This window comes from Canis lupus, chromosome 11 (genome assembly GCF_048164855.1).
Source record: "Canis lupus baileyi chromosome 11, mCanLup2.hap1, whole genome shotgun sequence".
In the NCBI taxonomy this organism is placed as follows: Eukaryota; Metazoa; Chordata; class Mammalia; order Carnivora; family Canidae; genus Canis; species Canis lupus.
In genome coordinates this window covers 29,683,616-29,703,872 of record NC_132848.1, presented here as the reverse complement: position 1 = coordinate 29,703,872, position 20,257 = coordinate 29,683,616, and the positions used below count along the sequence as shown (strand labels likewise).

Genomic DNA, 20,257 nt, shown 5'->3' with positions numbered 1-20,257 from the left:
AGAAAGGAACCCCCAACCCCATCTAGATGGGGGCACGTGAAGCCCCAAGGGCTGGGCGAGGTGGGGGGAGGTGGAGATGGTCAGGCCACTGCAGCGCTGGCCTCCGGCCTATGGGCCTATCTCTCAGGCCAGGCTGGACGGCAGAGAATGGGCCATTGTTTCTGCTCCTCAAATACTTTTCCTGTCCCCCTCGCCCCTCCTCTCTTCACCGGCCCCCCCACGTTGAGAACAAAGATCTCCTGGAGGACCCCTCCTCACTGCCCTTCCATCCAGGCTCCTGGACGCCTGGCCTAGCTCTGGAGAACCTGGCTCCATCACCCCTGGGACGACAGGGTCACCTGGCCCTGACCTTTCTGCTGCACCTCCCCACCTCCTGCAGCTCCAGGCGCCTCAGACTCCCTCTCCCGCCTCCCTCCATCCATCTGACTGTCCTCGTCAGGGGTGGGGCTGGAGGAACTGACCCTACATCCTTCCTAGCCCCCGTCCAACTTCTTGTCCTGTTCTCCAAGAGAAAGGGAGCCGGGTGGGGTGGGGGATGGGGGGGCCGTTCCCCGCCCCCATTTCCCTGCCGAGCAGCGAACAAGGAATCAGAGCTGAGCTGGCCTGGAAGGGTCCAGCTGAGAAAACTCTTCCACATGGCCAGCACTTTTCCCAGAGCCTAGAATTCCAGAGGCGTTTCCGGCCCTGACAGCTGCCTGCCTCGGGGAGCTAGGCTCTCCCTCCGGGCCTCGTGGCCACGCCTTCCAAAATACCCTTGGGATTAACTCCCATCCTGACCCCGCTGCTCCAAAAAACCCACTCACACCTAGGCATCACCTCCAGAAACAGCTGGACAGGACAGCCAGGGACTAATCTGCCATCACCTGGGCCTCGGGCCACCCACCAGCCCCCGGCAGGGCCCTGATGTTCCTCAGCACTCAATCATCACCCCAGCCGACTCCCCATGGGGCACACACTCGTGCCAGACACACACACTTAGTGTACTCAGCCTGGCTAGCACGCCTTCTGGTTTGTACAGCTTCACACGTCTGTATAGAGCCCCATCCCACCTCCTCCGGGGAGCCTTCCTGGGAGCCCTGCCAAGTCTGTGTTCTGTCAGCTTTAACTGTCTGTGAGCCTATCTGTTTCACCATATTGAGCTGGGAGCTGGCACACAGTAGGCACTCAACAGATGCTCACCCACACCGAAGGCAGCCGTGGGAAGTGTGGCTGCTGGGGACACCCAGCTCTGCTGCGGACCAGCGGTCCTCCCCTCTCTGGGCCCAGTGTCTCCACAGCCCTCTGAGGCCCTGCCCCTCCACCACCAGTGTCCACCCTTGGGGCTCTGCTGTAAAGAGGAAGGAATGAGAGGGCCAAAGTCTCCTTCCAGAAGGGTCTCTATCCTCTGGCTCCCTCAGAGCACATTCCTGTCCTCAAGATCAGCCAGGGGAGAAAAACTTAGGGCTAGGCTGCTGTCTTCTGGTCTGTTAACAAGGAAACCCCAACCAGGATCCCAAGGCATCCCACTCCCAAGGGCAGCCGTCACTGGGGGCAGAGCAGTGGGCCAGGCTAGCCCAGGCCACAGAGGGCCTGGCATTCAAGGCCTCACTCCCATCCTCCATCGTAGACCCTTCCCAGCTCATCCTCTACCCTCTTGAGCCCTGTTCTCTCCCCAGTTCACCTGTGGGCACTCTTTCCCCAAGATACAAGGCCCAGCTCAAATACCACCTCCTCCAGGAAGCTTCCTGGACCTCCTCAGTCAGTCCTCTGGCTCCTTGGTCCCTTCTACCACTGTTTTAGCCTTTCATCCCCATCAATATCCTGGCCTGTGTCTTCCCTACCAGCCGAGAAGTCTCTGTAGAGTAGGAACTACACTCCTTACTCACTGCTGCTCCCTCACAAGGTACCCCAGCCTGGGGCCTGACCCACAGCAGGAGCTTACTTAAAATGTGTTAAATGAAATCATCTCCAGGGGGGAAAGGAAAATGATAACAATAGGAATAATAGTAGCTATCCTTCCTCGACCAGTAACTACAGGTCAGTCAGTGAACATTTTGGTTCATCGCAGACAAAGCAAATGAGGCCCAGGCAAGGAAGTGGCTTGTCCAGGGTCACTGCTAGTGAGAGGCAAAGCCAAGATTTGGACTTGGGTTTGTCTAACTTACAAACACACGCTGGGTTGTACGGATGAGAGCATGGGGGTGCCCCCCGGGCCCCATTGCCAGTATCCCCTAGCTGACAATGTAATCTGCCTCACGAACTTCCCCAGGGACCCAACGTTGTCCCCTTCCCCTGCAATGCATTTGTATGTCTGAGCCCCTGCCAGGAGTCTGGCCCATAGAGACTCTCCCCAGAGTGGTCCAGGAGGAGGGTAGCTGCCCCTTATGGTGGTGGCTGTCCAGCTTGGGAGGCAAGGACCCCCTGCTTACGCTGGCTGTGACCACGCATCCCCCAAATGTGCCAGAAGTACAGACATCACCATCTCATGGGAGACCTCACAGGCAACAGACACCAATATGGAAGATAGACAGGGTGCAAGGGAGAGGCTGGCCCCGAAGGGGGACTTCCAGGAGGAGGTGACATTTCAAGGCAGCCTTCAAGGATGCTTTGCCTAGCCCCGTGTCAGGCTCCCTGCTCAGTGCAGAGTCTGCTTCTCCCTCTCCTTCTGACCCTCCTCCCTGCTTGTGCTCTGTGTGTCTCAAATAAATAAATAAAATCTAAAAAAATAAAAAAATAAAAATAAAATCTTTCAAAAAAGGGGGGTGACCCATGATGAAGGTGAGCGAGGTCTATTAATGTGAGAAAAATGAAGACACGCTCAGAGCCCCACGTGGGTCAGCAGAAGCCAGGTGTGAGTCAACGCAAGCACTTCACAGGATGGAAAGGGAAAAGAATGAGTGAATGCATGGATGGACAGGTGGGTGGGTAGACAGGTGTGGGTGTGGGTGTGGGCAGTAGATCCAGGGATGCTGGATGGATAGAATGGGTGGCTGGATATATAGGTGTATACATGGATGGGGATGGAAGGATGCATGGGTGAGTAGGTGGGCAGATGGGCAGAGGGGCAGATGAATGAATGGCCAGGGGTGTAGGCAGTGGGTCAACTGAGGAGTGGGTAAGCAGTTAGCCGATTAAATGGGGGTGGGTAGTAGGTCAAAGGATGGGGAAGTAGGTGGGTAAATGGGTGGGTGCAAGGGGAGTAGATGGATAGAAAGGAGTGTGGGTTGTGGGTAGAAGGATGGAATGGTAATCGTATCCATAGGATGGACCACTGGCCACTCAGGAGAGAGAGTACTGGGAAGCCCAATCAACGGACGAAAAGCCCAGCCAGACTTTGGGATGGAAAGGGTCCATGCTATGCTCCCCAAGGAGAGGCTGGGATGAGGGCTGATAGATGTGGCCAAGCCAACTCACTCAGCTCAAGGATCCCACTCCAAACCTCACTGGAGCCGGGTGGGCAGCCACTGGCATTCTTGAGTTCCCAAGGGGGAGTGCCCCTCTCAAGCTGTGCCTTGCTTCAGCTCCATAGAGGACTCCCTGCCCAGAAACCGCCTCCTTCCCATAAGCCCTAAGCCTCAGCCCACCCAGTCTGCTGGGGTGAGTTGAGGGGGCAGCCCAGCTCTGTGATTAGGCCCAAGCCCCCCCTCCCCCCCACCCTCATTCCTCCAGGACAGAGGAGGAGCTGGGGGCTCCTGAATGCTATAGGCAGCCAGTGCCCTCCTTAGCAGCTCCCAGTCCCTAGCTAGGAGGCATTTGTTCTGCATTCTACACGGTGATTACAGCTCCCCAGGGTTAACCCCTGTGCTCCTGGACATGGACAGCCCCTTCACCAGGAAAGGAAAGGGACCACGAGAAATTAGTGGAGGAAAAAAGCACAGGAAATAGAGACTGCCCATTCCTGCGTCCTTCACGAGGGTGCCAAGGCCCCTCTGTCCTCCCATTTTCCAGAGGGGAAAACCTGAGTTTGACACTTAAATCAGAAGTGAAGCAAGGAACAGGAACTCAGCCTGCATGGAGAGGTATTTCTATCTGGAGAGAGGCTTTGAATGAAGGGAGAGAGCCGCCCTCAGGCTCAGTGTACCTATCTGTAAAATGGGGCAAAGAATTTCTGACTCGAACACTGCCTCGCCATGAGCTAGTGGAGACAAAGTGCCTGGCACATAAGGAGAAGGTTCTCAACCACTGGATCCCTGCCCTCAGCCTGGAGCTGGAGAGGATGGAGGCAGTTATGTGGCAGGCTGTAACCCTTCCTACTAAGACTGCTTTCTCAGCCATCTCTGAGGCTGGCAACAAGTAGCAAATCTCCGCACCGGTATTATACCCATTTTATAGACAGGAAACTTGAGGATCAGAGAGGCCAAGTGCCTTGCCCCCAGTCACACAATGCCTGGAAAGCCAATGGGTCAAGATTTGGGTTCAGGGCCTTTTGAAAGGGCACTAAATTGCTTCCTTTGCCAGCTGTTCTGAGGATCCTCTGGCTAAAGTGACAAGTAATTTATTGTCGAACCAGGTCATCTTTGAGAGTGAAAGGAAGTGCTATTAATAATTATGCTGGGGGCGCCTGGCTGGCTCAGTTGGTAGAGCACTCAACTCTTGATCTCAGGATTATATGTTTAAGCCTAACAATGGGTATAGAGATTACATAAAAATAAAATCTTAGGGATCCCTGGGTGGCGCAGCGGTTTGGTGCCTGCCTTTGGCCCAGGGCGCGATCCTGGAGACCCGGGATCGAATCCCACGTCGGGTTCCCAGTGCATGGAGCCTGCTTCTCCCTCTGCCTGTGTCTCTGCCTCTCTCTTTCTCACTGTGTGCCTATCATAAATAAATAAAAATTAAAAAAAAAATCTTAGAGGTACTTGTGTGGCTCGGTCAGTTAAATGTCCAACTCTTGATTTAGGCTCAGGTCATGCGATCGGACCCTGTGTCAGGCTCCATGCTCAGTGTGGAATCTGCTTGAGATTCTTTCTCTCCCTTTGCCTCCCTCCCCACTCTCTCTCTCTCTCAAATAAATCTTTTTTTCTTTTTTTTCTATTCATGAGAGACACAGAGAGAGAGGCAGAGGGAGAAGCAGGCTCCAAGCAAGGAGCCTGATGCAGGAGTCAATCCCCGGACTCCAGGATCGAGCCCTTGGCCAAAGGCAGATGCTCAACTGCTGAGTCACCTAGGCATCCCCTTTCTTCAGATTTTATTTTAAAAAAAAATTTTTTTTTAAAGATTTATTTGAGGGATGCCTGGGTGACTCAGTGATTGAGTGTCTGCCTTTGGCTCAGGTTGTGATCCCAGGGTACCAGGATCAAGTCCTACATCGAACTCCCTGCATGGAGCCTGCTTCTCTCTCTGCTTGTGTCTCTGGCTCTCTGTGTCTCTCCTGAATTAATAAAATCTTTAAAATAATAATAAAATTGGGGCACCTGGGTGGTTCAGTTGGGTAAGTGTCTGCCTTCAGCTCAGGTCATCATCCCAGGATCCTAGGATTGAGCCCATGTCAGGCTCCCTGCTCAGCGGGGAGTCTGCTTCTTCTGCTGGCTCGTTCTCTAGCTCTCAAATAAATTATAAAATCTTTTATTAATAAATAAATATGTATTTTTTAATTAAAATAATTATGCTGGGACCATCCTGGGCAGAGAGGGGTATGGCCATCCTGCCAGAGCAGGAGACTTTGGGCAAGTCACTGCACTTCTCTGCAAAATGGACATGATGGCAGGATTGTCCCTTTGGGGCTTTCAGGAGAATTAAATGTGACAGTGCCTATAAGAGGCTGTAGGGCCTGATAAGCATTCAATGCTCAATAAATACTGGTTATTACTACTGCTATTAATGATAATAGCCACTAGTCCCTGCTTCTGTCACTGTGTTTCCAGTCCATTCTTGGCTCAGAGTAAGAACTTACAAATACAATCTGACTCACACTGCCTGCTGGCTCCCTATCTCTGTCTGGGAGAGGCTAGACGCCTGGCCCAAGGTTAGGCCCCCAAGACCTGGCCCAGTTGTGGGCCCCTGACTCAGCCCTTGACTGTGCCCCTGCCCCATCCCTGCCTCTCAGGGGCAGTCTCCCTTCTTCCTCGCCTGTGCTCTTCAGCACCCCTGAGACTGTCCCCAGTTCTCCCCAGGACAAGCACCTCCACACCTGACCCCAAAGGAAGGGCTCTATCCAATGGGAGTCTCAGTCCTACTGCTGCCCATTAGAGGAAGTGCCAGACTTTGCTGTGCCTCAGTTTCCCCATCTTTCCATCTGTCCAGCTGGGGAAATAACACCCCTCCCTTGGTGGCCAGCATGAGGACTCAGGGAGTCAGCACAAGAGGCCCAGCACTCTGTAAACACCAAAACTTTGTCTCCTCCACCTGTGTGTAAATATAGCCCCTCATCCCCAGCCAGAACAGCACTCAGGTGACTTCCTCCAGCCACACCTTCGTCTTCCTTGTAGCTCCTTCGCTCCAAATCTTGGCCTGTGCTGTGTCCCACCAGGTGTGTGTGCGCACTTGCACTGCACCCCCTCTGCCTATGTGTCCTGTACAACTTATGTCAGGTATCATCTTCTAGGAAAACTTGCTCCCCACCCCCCCAACACACACTCCCCTGGAGGTTGTTAGGGGTCTCTCTGTGCCAGGACAGCCCTCAGGACTTTCTGCCCATCCCCAGGGAGCTCACAGTCCCAGGAGAGAATCAGAGGAGGACAAGAAAAACATGTGGCAGGGATCAGAGGTCTATCTCCCCTCCTTGAGGATGACGCAGGGTCCTGTGCAGGGCTATTCCCTGACCCTCCTGGGTGGGGTTGGGGGGTGCTCAATAAAGCTTTCTGAACCCATGCAGCTGAGGTGTGGTCTCATGGACCTGTTCAGCCGGCCTCCTAGGTGCTGACAGAGCAGAGAACACTTAATAGCATAACATCCGAAGCCTACTGTTATTATCCCATTTTACAGATGGGAAACCGAGGTCCAGAAAGGCTATGCAGTGGCTAAGGCAGGAGAGGAAACCGGGCCCCTGGGTCCTAGGGCCACCATCCTTGACCACCACACCACACACCACTCTGAGTCGCCTGCTGTGGTCTGAGCCCCAGTCTGGCTCACGTCTGGGTCCCAGCACCCCTGTGGCCTGCGCTGGCTTGAAGGGATTGAGGGATGGGGACAAAGGCAGTGGGCATCCCACTCGTAGATCTCGGGGTCTATGGGGGTCTTCTCGGCATTCAAGGCCCCCGCAGACCCGAAGGGAGCGGCTGGAGAGCCCGGGAGCGAGAGTTCTCAGGTCTGGGCGCCCCAAGGCCCCGCGGGGAGCCGGTGGGGGAGGGAGGGGTCCCCGCGTAGCCCCGTCCGGACCCCGCACGCTTCCCACCACCCCCGCCCCGTGCCCTCAGGCCCCGGCCCCGCGCCCCCGCCGCCGCCCCCCTCCGGCTCCCGCCGCCACTCGCCGCGGCCCGACCGGTGCCCCGGAGGGGGACCCGGCCCCCGGCCCCGCCCGCGGGCGGGAGGAGCGAGGCGCGGGGAGGGAGCGCGCCCACACCCCGCCCCCGCCCCCGGAGCCAGCCCGCGGAGCCCGCGGCCAGGGCGGCGCAGACCGGCCCAGCCACTCGCCCGGGCTGCGCGCCGGGACGCGCCCGCCACCGCCCCTGCCGCGGCGTCCGCCCCCGGCCCCGGCCCCGGCCCCCGGGCTCGCCGAGAGAAGGTAACCGCGCGCCGGGGGGCGTGGACGCGGGCGGGGGGCTGCACCCTCCTAGGCGCCCGGGGGCCGGGCCGGGGGGCGGGGGCGGGGGCGGCCAGCCGGGGACGGCGCCCCCGGGTGCCTGGGGGAGGCCCGGCGCCCAGGCCGCGGGAGCGGCGCGGGGTCCCTGCAAGTTCGGGGACGGGGCTTCGCGCGGCCCCCGGCGGGCGCAGAGCTGCGGCGGCGAGCGGGAGCGCGGACGGCGGAGGAGGGGGCGAGCGGGGGCCGTCTACGCTCCTTCCTGCCCCCCGAGAGGAAGGGAAGGCAGGGGAGGGGGCGGTGGGCCGGAATGTCGGGCCCCTCGGCGAGGCCGGCGCGGAGAGCGGGAAGTGGGGGGCGGGAGGGCCCGCTGGGGAGAGGGACCAGGCACCCTGCCCCCTCCCCACCCGCCGCATTCCTGGCCGAGCGGCGGATGAGGTCATCCCGTCCGGTTCCCCTCGGGCCACGGCAGCCGGCTGTCCCCTGCCCCCGCCGATCGACCCTCCCCAGGCTAACCCCCTGCCTCCCGGAGGGAATGTTTTATGGCCAGAGTCTTTCCGGGACTTCCAGTCCGGACGGGCCTCGGGATTGTCCAGTCCTTGCCTCAACCATGCTAGACCCGCATGGAAGCCCGGAGCCCATTTTCTAGACGGGAAAACTGAGGCCTAGAGGAACGCCCCCCCCCCGCCCCCCCGCCGGAGGCCGCGCCAAACGCGTTTCGGGGACTGGAACCCAGGAATCGGGGGACACTTGGTCCGCGGCCACCTCCTCCCGGATCGGGGGGCTTCGGCTCTACCTTGGAGTGGTGGACCAAGAGGCGCCTCTCCCGCTCTTTCCTCTTACTCCCCCAGGACCCCCGGCTCTCCCTCTCCCAGCCCCTTCAGAGCCGGGCAACAGGGTCCCCCCTGCGACGGCAGACGGCTTGCTGCCCCTCTCTGGCCTCAGTGTGCGCGTCTCTCCACCTGGGGGTAGGGGTGGGGGCTGGCTCCCGGGGATGCGAGAGGCCCTGGGCAGTTAACCTTTTATTCCAGGGCCAGAGCAGCCCTGAGCCAGGCAGGGCCCCGCTGTCCAGCGGTACCGGTGGTGTTACCCAGCTGGACACACCAGTGGGGAGGGGGCTGTGCGCGTGTGCGTGGCCTCCCGATGGCAGGTGGTGCGTGCGTCGGCAGGCGGGCCCGCGGGTGAACCCCAGGTGAGCGCCAGGGTGCCCCAGCCCAGCCTCTCCCAACCCCGGGGTCGGGGGCCGACAGGCCCCTGCCTCCACCGCCCCACACGCGCCTCCACAGCGGCCCCTGTCGGCCTCTCCTAAAGCAGGGTCCCTGCGTGCGGCCTCAGACCTTGTCCGTGAGGTCATTGCCACCATTGAGTAACCCCCTGGGAGCGGCGCAGCCTGACTGTCCTCTGTAGGCTCACTACCAGGACCCCTCGGACCCCGAGGCTGCCCAGTGACCACTCTTGCCCAGGTCTCTGAATCCACACAGCTGAGTCTCCTGCCTCCCAGGCCTGCCCTTTTCTGGAGCTCTGGAGCTCAGCAGCTGGGCATTGCCTCCTCTAACAACTCTCCGCGGGCCCCTGTGGTCCTACCCCTCCTCTGGCATTTACTAGTGATGGTCACAGAAGCCCGGTGAGGTTCCCAGCCACACCACTTTTTAGCTCTGTGACTTGGGGCAAGTCAGTCCCCTTTCCATGCCTTACTTTTTTCACCTGTAAAATGGGTGTGAGCGTAACAGGTAGTAATCCTGGGCTGGTGAGGGGAGGTAGGCCTTGCACCAGGACGCCTGGAACCCTTCTTCCCCTGGGGCACCGCTGATCACCAGCAATAATCCCTGCAGTCAGCAGCAGGTGCCACAGAGCTGCAGCCAAGGGTGCGCCGAGTAAGAGATGTTAGTACTGGGGTGTTGGATATTTGAACTGGGGCTGCCCTGTTCCGGGACCTGGGGCTTTGGGTACAGCACCTTCTACTCTTACAGCAACTCCGGGAAAGGACCAGCTTTCCATATTCTTATTTTCCACGTGGGAAAATAGGTCCCCGGTAGCAATGCTCTGCCTGCCCTTGGTCCCACAACCTCTCCATTGGCAGGGTCTCTCTATTGCAGTGGACAAGGTGGAGGGATAGGGAGAGACTTTTTAGAGGTACCCAGAAGCATTTGGGAGGTGGGAGCATCACAGGATTGGGGCAGAAGCTGGTCTCCCAAGTCAAAGTGGCCATGGGGGTTCCGGGGGGGCCAGAGTCCCTTGTGCAGAGTAAAGTGGCTACTTCGAGGTGGGGGCTGGGAGAGAGGTGGGTGTAGCAACAAGGCAGACACAGTGACCCCTTGCATGATATTTCAGGGTAACCCCCCCAATTTCTCCCCTCCCTCTCCTGCTTAGAAATTCCTCCCTAATCTCTACTGAGCAAGGAAACCTGGCCCAAGCCATGCACCTGCCAGGTAACCTTGGCCAAGTCCCTTCCCTCTGAACCTTGGCTCTCTGTATAAAAATGGGCTAACCCCTCTTCTTTGCGGGGCTGCTGGAGTCAGATGACATCATGTAATGGTTGGCGGAGCTCTTCGTAACTTCAGCAAACATTCCACGAGGACTTCTTGGTGTGGGGGTGCCAAGGAAAGGGATGATTCAGACACCCCCCCCCCAGAGGGGGAGGAGTTAGGGTTGGGGGAGGATCAGATGGTGGGAAGGGAAGAGAATGTCATCAGAGAACAAAGCAAGCTTTGTTTTATTGCTTTCTTTGTTTTTATCTTGTTATTTAACCTAATATGAATTTCAAATAACATTCAAAGGGCAGTACTGAGATTTTTATGCTTGGAGGTGGCAGCGAAATTAAAAAAAAAAAAGAGTTGAGGCACAGATCTAGGTGTTCTTGTTAGGGATTATTATCAACTTTTATCAGCTGAGGTCCCAGGCCAGTGCAGGTACTTGACTTGCTCAAGGTCACATGGTGAAGCTTTTTAATCCCCCACCCCCACCCCCACCTACCTGCCCTCACTTGAAAGCTAGCAAGGGGTGATCCTGTGGCAGGAAGGTCATCACAAAGATGTCCTGCGATTGAACCCCCGTTGATTTGGCACTTGCCACGCACGTGGGGAGTCCAAGTTGGGTGCCAGGAGCAGGGGAAGACGGGACCATTCAGACGGCTGCCCCACCTTCGCGGTGTGTGGCCAATCTGGGGAAACAAGACTGGGCTCCAGGAGCCAGTTGAAGGCCACGTGAGTCAGAGGCTCTGAGTTCAAGTCTCGACTAGCTCTCCTGAGGTGACCTTGAGCAAACTTGGGCCCTCTCTGGGCCACAGGAGAACCGGAGGTCAGACCACAGAGTCACAAGTGTCGTCCAGACTGTGCTTTCTATGATACTAGAAGGGATGGGTCAGACGGAGAGAAGCTTAGAGGAGGTGGGGGCTGGGGAGGCAGATCGGGAGGGGGTAGGGAGTGGGCGAGGAATAGCTTTTGGCACCAACTGAGCTTTTTCCAAAACCTCTTCCCTGACAGCAAGGCTCCTCCATCAATTTGAAAAACTATAGTAAAGATCTCTCCCGCGGGCCTTCTCAGAGCCTTGAATATGCTCAGGCATGCAGTAGGCAGCTGGGAAAAGCCACTTCTGACCACAGGATCCTTTTTCCAGGAAACACCTTAAAGGCAGAGGGTTCTGAGGAACCTCTGTGCAGGCTGTTTACACAGCAGCTCACAAAGCCTGTGGCAGGGCGCCTCCTCCCTCCTGGCCTCTCTGAATGGAGGACAATTTAACCCACAGAGAAGGGAGGCCATTTGCTCAACCTGGCAGCAGAAGAGACTGTAGCTTGGGGCTCAGGGGCTCTGGGTTTGGGAATCGGGGGTTTCTGCTTCGCCGTTTTGACCGTGTAGCCGCAAACGAGTCACCTCAGGCCTCAGTTTCTCTAAAATAGTGTCTCTCCCTCAGGGCTGTCGCGTGGGTTACGTGAATGACAGAGGTAACTTAATCGGCACTTAGTAGGTGCTTCACGGACAGTCTCGGTATGAAGACCATTAAGCGTGCTGCTTACTGATACACACCTCGAGTGTCCAGCTCGGTGGGTTATTCTGTGCCCACACCCAGCAGTCCCTGCTCCGGGGCAGCCACGATTCCGACTTTATCAGTGTTGTTTCCTTTGCCTCCTGCTAAACATCCGGTGCCCAGGATTATACAGCCTGTCCTCCTGTGCACCCGCTCAGCATCTTGGTGGTGGTCCCCACCTCTGTCTGGGGGTGGAACCGCCTGTTCTCTTGAGCTGTGATTTGGATCCAGGATCCCCCGGGCCCACCATCATTTTCTTCCTTTCTTTCAGGTCCCTACCCCCGGGGCTGTCCACACTCAAGGCACATCTTGTACCCTCTCTGTTCTTGGACAGATCACCTACAGCGGCGGCCACGGGGAGCCAGGCCCCAGGGAGAGACCAGCCATGGGCCTTCCACAGCCTCAGCATCTGGGGGTGACACCTTAGGAGCACCGAGGGGCAGCCCCTGCCCACTGCCCCTCCGCGGGGAAGGCCCCCGGCGGCGCATGGACCAGCAGCCGTGAAGAGCCAGAGCCAATGCCGGGCCCCCAGGGGGCCGGAGGAGCCCCTGCCATGAGCCTGGGCAAGCTCTCGCCCGTGGGCTGGGTGTCCAGCTCGCACGGGAAGAGGCGGCTGACGGCAGATATGATCAGCCCCCCGCTCGGGGACTTCCGCCACACCATGCACGTGGGCCGTGGCGGGGATGTCTTCGGCGACACCTCCTTTCTCAGCAACCACGGTGGCAGCTCGGGGGGCACTCATCGCTCACCCCGCAGCTTCCTGGCCAAGAAGCTACAGCAGGTGCGGAGGGTAGGGGCGCCGCCCCGGCGGATGGCCTCCCCGCCGGCGCCCTCCCCTGCTCCACCGGCCATCTCCCCGATCATCAAGAACGCCATCTCCCTGCCCCAGCTCAACCAGGCCGCCTACGACAGCCTCTTGGTGAGCAAGTTCACCTTTGACCGCAGCCCTGCCACTTCCACGGACGGCCGCTCCAATTACGGTGAGAGTCTGGGCCAGCTGCTCATTTTTTAGGGGCTGGGGTCCAGAGGGTTCGATCATCAGCCTCGCTTCCAAGTGAGCTCTCTTCCCCACATTACTCTGGTCTTACCATGTAGGTCAGGCCCAAGCCCCAAACCGTGGATGGGGTGAGGGTCAAGGGGTGCAAACCAGGTCACCCCAAAGCATGCTGGGGTTGAGAGGTGAGGAGTTGGGGTCTGAGCTCTACCTGCCTCTAACTTGCCTCCCTGTGTCCGGGTCCCCTGGCTGAGCCGGCTCTTCCTCTCCCGTCCCCTTCAACGGAAGCAGCCCCCTAAGGTCAGAATGACAGGGTGGAGACACTGGGAGTCTGGCTCTGGGTGAAAATCCTGATTCTTCCTGATTTCTAACAAGCCGACTGACCTCCTGAAGATCAAACGCTGGCCTGTACAATGGGTCCGTTAGGGTCATTGCTAAGACTCAGGGTTGTGATATGCGAATGAGGTGTGGCCCAGAGTCGCACAGAGTAGGTGCTCAGGACAGAGGAGCTAGCTGTTGCTGCGTTGTTATTTGAACAGAAGTTCCCATGACCTGACAAATTGAGAAAAACCACTCACGTGGACAGAATCCAGAGGCCGTTCCTGCTGTGGTGGGAGTGACAGGTGCCACCTTGGCGCTGCTGGACAGCTCACCTGGGCACTGGGGCCCTGCTGCCACCTGGTGGCCATTCCCCGCCCGCGGCTTTGCCCCACTGCCCCCGGCCCCGGCTTCCTCCCAAGCTCCGCCTCCCACCCCCGCTGCTCAGATAGATCCCCACCCTGGGCTGCTCCACAGTAACCACGCGGGGCCTCGGCCATGGTTGTCCTGGAGCAGAGGGCGACCAGACGTCCTTTGCGGGGCATCTGCCTGTCCTTTGTGATTTCTGTGCAGTCAGACCCTGGACCCTCCCCGTGCCCCCAAACCAGCCCACACACTGTGGGTTCATCTGCAACACCCCCCCCCCCCGCACCAGGGACCAAGACCATCAGTTGGGATGGAGAGTCAGAAGGCTTGAGCTCCAGGCTTGGCTCCACCCCTTCAGACTCTGTGACCCCGGGCCAGACTTTCCCCTTGTCCCAAACTGAGTCTTACTTTCTTCATCTGCAAAATGGGAATGAGGACCATGTCCCACTTTCCACTTCTAGGCTTGATAGGAAGATCCCGTGAGAGACTCCAGGGTTTGCTATATTGGAAAGATGGGACAAACTGAGGCCCGACGTGCTAGAGGCCACATAACAAGCTAGGGTTGGTCCTGGCTCTCCCCTCCCCAATTCCTGGTCAGGGACCCCAGCTATGACTCTGCTCCCCATTTCTCTTCTAGGCCTGGACTCTGGGTTCTGCACTATCTCCCGCGTGCCTCGCCAGGAAAAGCCTCGTGACCGAGACCATGATAGTACCTTCCCCTCTGAGCCTGAGCTTCGCCGCTCTGACTCCCTCCTGTCCTTCCGCCTGGACCTCGACCTTGGGCCATCTCTCCTCAGTGAGCTGTTGGGGGTCATGAGCCTTTCAGAAGCCTCTGCAGCTGACACCCCAGCCCCTGCCATAAGCTCCCCAGCCCCTGCCCCAAGCCCCCCAGCCTGTGCCCCGAGCTCCCCAGCTCCTGCCACAAGCCCCCCAGCCCCTGCTACAAGAACCCCAGCCCCTGCTGCAAGAACCCCAGCGCTTACCTCAAGACCCCCAGCCCCTGCCTCAAGTCCCCAACCCCGTGGACACTGCCCCAATGGGGTAACTGCTGGGCTGTTGGCTGAGGTGAGGGCCAGCCCAGTGGAAGATTATCCCCGTGCACCTGCTGACATGGCCCCTGGCAGGCACTGGGGAGCAGGCTGGGGGGACAGCCAGGGCGGCTCCTGGCGGGAGCTGCAGGGGGTGCTGCCCCAGGCTCGGGCTTCTTGGGACAGCCTGGATGAAGAGTGGGGGCAGGCAGGCAGCAGGGCCCCCGTGCCCAGCACAGTGCAAGCAAACACCTTTGAGTTTGCTGATGCTGAGGAGGATGATGAAGTCAAGGTGTGAGTGGCTGGCCAGGGGCTCAGGACCCTGCTGAGCTCAAGGCACAACCTAGTAACAGCCCAGGTGCAGAGTCAGCACCTGATATGTAGGTCCTACCCATGATAGATGGGAGAACCCAGTTGCCCGCCCCCCCCAAGCCCCTCCATGCCTCTGCAGGACAGATGGGAAGGAGGCCAGAGGAGAGACCAGACCTGTTCTGGGACCTGGGTGTTCCCATGGGCCCTGCTGGATTGTCTTGCCTAGCCCCCTACTCGCCCCCCCCCATACCCCCACCACTCTGGACCCAGGGCCATTCCTTAAGCCCCCTCCCAACCCTGTGCCACCGCCACTGGTTAGAGGGCCCAGCTTTACAGTACAGCCTTTGTGCTGGAAAAAACTGTCCTGGGGAGGGGGGTACATACCACACAGGGCCTTTGTCTCCTCTCCTGAAGGGACCGCCTGCCCCAGCTCATCCTAGAGCTGCCCCCAGGAGGGTCCCTGCTACATCCCCGAGAGCCCTAGTCCCTGCCAAGGCTGCTTCCCCGATATTCCAACCCTGAGCCCTGATTTATCCCGGAAGTCTCAGAGAAAAGTCAGGTGTGACCTCACAGGGGGAGGAGTCTCACCATCCTGTGCTCCCCAGACCTGCTTCTGGGTCCCAATTAAAAAAAGCTTTTTGATAAAAGGTGTCCTGCAAGATGCTTGGGGACCTGGGAGATCACGGTTAGCTCCACCTGCTTCAACAGCCTTGCACGCATGGGGAAAACCAAAGAATCACACCATGCCCCCAACCCATGCCCCTCTCCCCACTGAGGGGAGAGGCCCAGGCAGGGGGTAATGAATAACCAGGCTGGAATGAATGTTCCAGCGATAAGAGGCCCAGGTGGGAGCCTTATCTCCAGTTCCTGGAACAGCCCCTGGCCCAGGTGCCTGGAAGTAGTGCCTGCCCCGTAATCCCATAGGGCAGTTTGGCGCTTGCCGTGGTGATAATCGGGGACAAGGAGGCAGCAGCGGTGCTTAGAGGTGTTGGGGAGCGTGTCACCTCACAGTCCTATGACCTTGTGCCTCAATTTCCTTCTCTGTACCATGAGGATGCTGGGAGTGTTACAATGTGTGGAAAACAGAAAGACTGAAAAAAAAAAAAAAAAGAAAGAAAACAGAAAGACTGGCCAAAGGCGGGTTCTTTTGTTTATTCTTAGTCTTAGAGGAGGAGAGTAGGGTTCCAGGGGCAGGGCTGCTGGTAGGGAAACAGAAGCCAGCGGCTGCTGATCCTGTGTGACGGGGTAAAAGCTCAGGACAGGGAATCTGCACCAGGGAGGGGGTCTTTCACCCCCCTGAGGTGCTACCTGCTTATTCTATCTTGAAGGAGGAGACCTTCAGCCCGCCCTGCACGCCCAGGTAGCTCAGGTGGCTGTGGCCCAGCCTGTTGGGAAAGGTCAACTGGTGCCCATCTGGCAGCTTCACCTTGAATCCGTCATTCTCAAAGGTCACGGTGAACTGTGGTAGGAGGGAGGGCGTCAGGGAGGCAGGAGGCCCCAGACATGAGCCCAGGCAGCTCCCGGGGTCTCCATCAGGGCCAGCGTGCATCAAGGCCAGGGTGCCCTACCAACTGGGCTCTCTCTCTTTTGACATCCTCAGGCACCTTTCCCCTTTGACCTCACCTTGACCTCTGACCCTGGGCTGAAGCACATGTGCTTATCCCGTTGCTCCTGCCCCCAGTTGCCATCCCTTGAGTTGCAGACGATGACGGATTCGTGGAAGCGTGGATTGAAATGCAGGTTCAGTTTATCTGACCCCTGGCCCAGATTAATCACAAACCTGTAGGGCAAAGGGGTAACGAGTAAGGAGTGGGGGCCGTTCCTGGGTAGAACTGCTTGGATGGCAGGGTCTTGGTTGACCACAAGCTGAAAGAATCACAAAAGAAAGGTGTTAATTGAGGCCTGTGCCTGAAAAGGGAGGTGACAGCCTGGTCAGGCTTTGCAGGGGAGTACCACATTCTATTTGTCACCTGGCCTAAAGCTCTCAACAGGAGGGTAACTGATAGGGACAATCTCAGGGATCAGGGGTACCTATCCTGGGGGAGAGAACTGCTGTCCTTAGGTATCTACTGAGTTGGGTCATATTAGGTGGTGAGCTCCCTGTCACTACAGGTATTCAATCAGGGGTTGTGTGACTTCTTGACAGGATGAGTACAGCCTGAGACCGTCAAGGTCCCTGAGAGTAGGACATTCTGAGTCATGAATGGGGCGCCTTCCGTGGGAGGGCTCAGACTAGCAGTGTCATAAATGTCTTTAAACTTGAGGAACCCAAGTAGGAGAAAGGGGTGGGTGGCTTTGTTCTTGGCTCCTACCCCCTCCCTACATCAGTCTGCCCCTCCTCAACCCAAAGTTAATGGATATCAGTCCCCAAAAATTCTACAACCGCTGAGCACACAGGGGAGGCTGGTGCTGGGCTGTGTGACACGGAGGGTGAGCGGAGGGTGAGCCCTGTCCCTTCTAGCAGAGGGAATCCGAATGAGGCCACTTGGCGCCCCTTGGTGGCTGTCTCTGGTGTAACGTGTGTGAAAGGCTGGCCTCAGCCCCGTCAGCTGGGTAATGGTGGGGGGACTTTCAGTAGAGACGCCTGATCCACAGAGAGCTGGGCCAAGTTCCAGGGGCTTCCCCAACTGCCCCTTCAGTGTCTTTGGGGGCCACAGAGTTGAGCATATAGCATGAGCTGGGAAATTTTGAGGGTCCCCAAACAGCTTCAGACAAGAAGGCAGGTCCCTAGCAGGAGGAGAGCCAGTGGGGGCGTGGGTGAGTGTGAGACATAGCAAAGATGTAAAAAAAGGCCCCTTTGGCCTGAGGTCGCTCTCCTCTGTGACCATCTCACAGGGCAGCCCTGCCTGCCCCCACCTTCCGGGCCTGTTCCAGGCCTGTGGACGGCTTCCCTCCCCCATCTCCCCTTGCTCACCCATCAGCATCACCAGCAATCTTGCCCTTAATCTTCAGGGTTCCCCCCAACTTCATGTCCATGTTCATAACCTCAAATTTCCCCTGTGCCAACAGAGAAACATTCCATGAGACGTTCATCGCGCCTGTGCCCAGAGCCCTTCTGCCGGTGGCACCCGTTCACAAGCACCATTTCCCAGGGCTGCAGGTCACACTTGCCCTCTGCACACTCGAGGGCACTGAGCTGGGAGGAGATCCCCCATCATTAATATAAGAGATTTGGACGGGGTTGTCTATGGAGAAGGGGAAAGTGGGTCGGGAAAGTCTCTGGGTTTCAGAGCTCCCCCTGAGAGGCAGAGGGTGGCGACAGCATCGTCCCTGCCACAGGGTGACCCTGCCAGGGGCACTCCCATCCTGCATCTTGTCTGTACCGGCTTGAATGGTGTCTCCCAAAAAGTCACATCCACCCAACACCTGTGGATGTGCCCTATCTGGAGATAGGGTCTCTGCAAATGTAATCAAGTTAAGATTTCTTTAGGGTGGACCCTAAATCCAATATGACTGGCGTCCTTATAAGAAAAGGGAAAAGTGGACCCAGAAACACAGATACACAGAGGAGAAGGCGCCTGTGAGGACAGAGGCAGAGAGGAGAGCTGGGCAGCTATAGCCAAGCACTGCCACAGACTGCCCATGACCACCAGAAGCTGGAAGAGCCAACAAAGGATCCGCCCCTGGAACCTTCTAAGGAAGCATGGCCTACTGACCCTCATGTTCAGACCTCTAGCCTCCTAAACTGTGAGAGAATGAATGTGTTACAGCAGCCACGGGAAACTAAGACACCTTAATCCTCAGATGCCATCTGTGATCCAGTTCCACAAAATGCAGGAGACTGAGGCCCAGAGACGGGGAGTGACTTGTCTGAAGCCACACAGCCAGTCATGAGAGAGCCAGGTTTTAAGTCAGAGAATCAGGGATCACAAAGAGGATCCACTCAAACTCCTGCAGTTTACAGATTGTGACCTTGGGCAACTTCCTCCCCCAGCCTCAGTGTCTTCATCTTTATGAAGCTCAGGAGAGGGGCATCTGGGTGGCTCAGTTGGTTAAGTGTCTGCCTTTGGCTTCGGCCATGATCCCAGGGTCCTGGGATCGAGCCCCATCAGGCTCCCTACTCAGTGGGGAGTCTGCTTCTCCCTCTGTCTCTCCTGCTTGTGCACACACATGCACTCTCTCTCGCTCACTCAAATAAAAAAAAAAAAAAAAGCTCACTAGGTGTTGACGATTATTATTACTCCTATTATTACTATTACAAACAAGGAACTGAGTCCAGAGAGGGGAAGCGATAGGTTCGGGCCCCCGCAGCAGGGTGGTGGGAGAGAGAGAGAGAGAGAGAGAGAGAGAGAGAAGAGAACATCTATGCTAGAGGTAGGGGGAGGCGGTCTGTCCAACTTGGTCGCTATATATATAGGGAAACTGAGGCCCAGAGAAGGGCGGTGACACTTTTCTCCAGCGCCTCCCCCCACCCCTGCCAAGCCACCTACTCAGGCAAAGATGTGGGAAATGGGGAGGTGGCCAGTAGGGAGGCCAGCGTCCTCACCGACATGGTGGCAGCTCCTGACTGCAGGTCTCCGAGGCTCCTGGAGGCCTGGGCTCAGGATCGCAAGTCACAGCCCAGTTTATCTTCTAGAATATTACACATTAACTCCCCAGGCCATAAATGGGGACTTTGGTCCCTTCTGCCCAGTTTATCTTCTAGAATATTACACATTAACTCCTCCAGGCCATAAATGGGGACTTTGGTCCCATCTCCCAGGACCCAGAATGAACAGATAGGAGGCTCCACACTCGGGGCACACCTAGCCCCACCCAGAGCATCCTCCTGACTTCCCTGCACCCAGCCTCCTGCCTCCAGCTCCCCTGCACCCCACCCCCTGCCCAGCCCAGTCTGGCTGGGGATGAGGCCAGATGGGTGTCAGCACGAACACCCTGTGAGCTTGGCAAGCCGCCCTGGTCCTGAGCCCCGCTTCCTCATCTGCAAACAGAGAGACTTGCCCTGTTAAAAAAAAAAAAAAAAAAAAAAACCTTGAAGCTTCTCATTTTCTGTGATGTCAAGATTGATTCTGAGAGCCCTTTTGTCTTGCTTTTTCCCCTCGTGCCATGACTTTTCTGATCCTACGGGTAAGTTTAAAAGCAATATGTGGTGGATTCAGGGAAAACATCTAGAAGAATCTATAACAAACTGTTAAAATCAGGGAAGGAAGGAGTAGGATTGAGGTGAAGGCAGACTGGGGATTGATTGATTGATTAATTGATTTTTAATTTTTTTTTTTCCAGACTGGGGATTTAAATGCTTCGCTCCTCTTTCGTAACTGACAGGCTCACGCAGGCAGTTCGAAATCCTCAGTAAGAAAAAAGTAAGAAAAGGGGGCACCTGGGTGGCTCAGTGGTAGAGCAGCTGCCTTTGGCTCAGGGCATGATCCTGGAGTCCTGGGATCGATTTCCTCATCGGGCTCCTCACAGGGAGCCTGCTTCTCCCTCTGTCCGTGTCTCTGCCTCTCTCTCTGTGTCTCTCATCAATAAATAATTTTTTTTGAAAAAATATAAAAATAAAACAAAATAAATAAAAATTTTTGAATAGGGGATCCCTGGGTGGCGCAGTGGTTTGGCGCCTGC

General features: G+C 57.2%; 2 protein-coding genes across 4 annotated transcripts; one reads left to right on the top strand and one right to left on the bottom strand.

The window, feature by feature from the left end:
- The first annotated feature begins 7,509 nt into the window (after window positions 1-7,509).
- CDC42EP1 (CDC42 effector protein 1) lies at window positions 7,510-15,342 on the top strand. 2 transcript variants are annotated; one of them, XM_072844054.1, is made up of 3 exons: window positions 7,510-7,639; window positions 12,012-12,657; window positions 13,993-15,342. In XM_072844054.1, exons 2-3 carry the CDS (start codon window positions 12,195-12,197, stop codon window positions 14,679-14,681), a joined length of 1,152 nt encoding a protein of 383 aa, XP_072700155.1. In that variant the 5' UTR covers window positions 7,510-7,639; window positions 12,012-12,194; the 3' UTR covers window positions 14,682-15,342. The 2 variants fall into 2 exon arrangements, with proteins under 2 accessions (XP_072700155.1, XP_072700154.1); XM_072844053.1 differs by having other exon boundaries at window positions 7,521-7,639; window positions 11,949-12,657.
- A 490-nt stretch (window positions 15,343-15,832) lies between these two features.
- On the bottom strand, window positions 15,833-19,337 carry LGALS2 (galectin 2). 2 transcript variants are annotated; one of them, XM_072844055.1, is made up of 4 exons: window positions 19,182-19,337; window positions 17,610-17,692; window positions 16,319-16,475; window positions 15,833-16,154 (listed from the first exon to the last, which is right to left on the bottom strand). In XM_072844055.1, exons 1-4 carry the CDS (start codon window positions 19,185-19,187, stop codon window positions 16,008-16,010), a joined length of 393 nt encoding a protein of 130 aa, XP_072700156.1. In that variant the 5' UTR covers window positions 19,188-19,337; the 3' UTR covers window positions 15,833-16,007. The 2 variants fall into 2 exon arrangements, with proteins under 2 accessions (XP_072700156.1, XP_072700157.1); XM_072844056.1 differs by having other exon boundaries at window positions 19,126-19,279.
- Window positions 19,338-20,257: the final 920 nt, after the last annotated feature.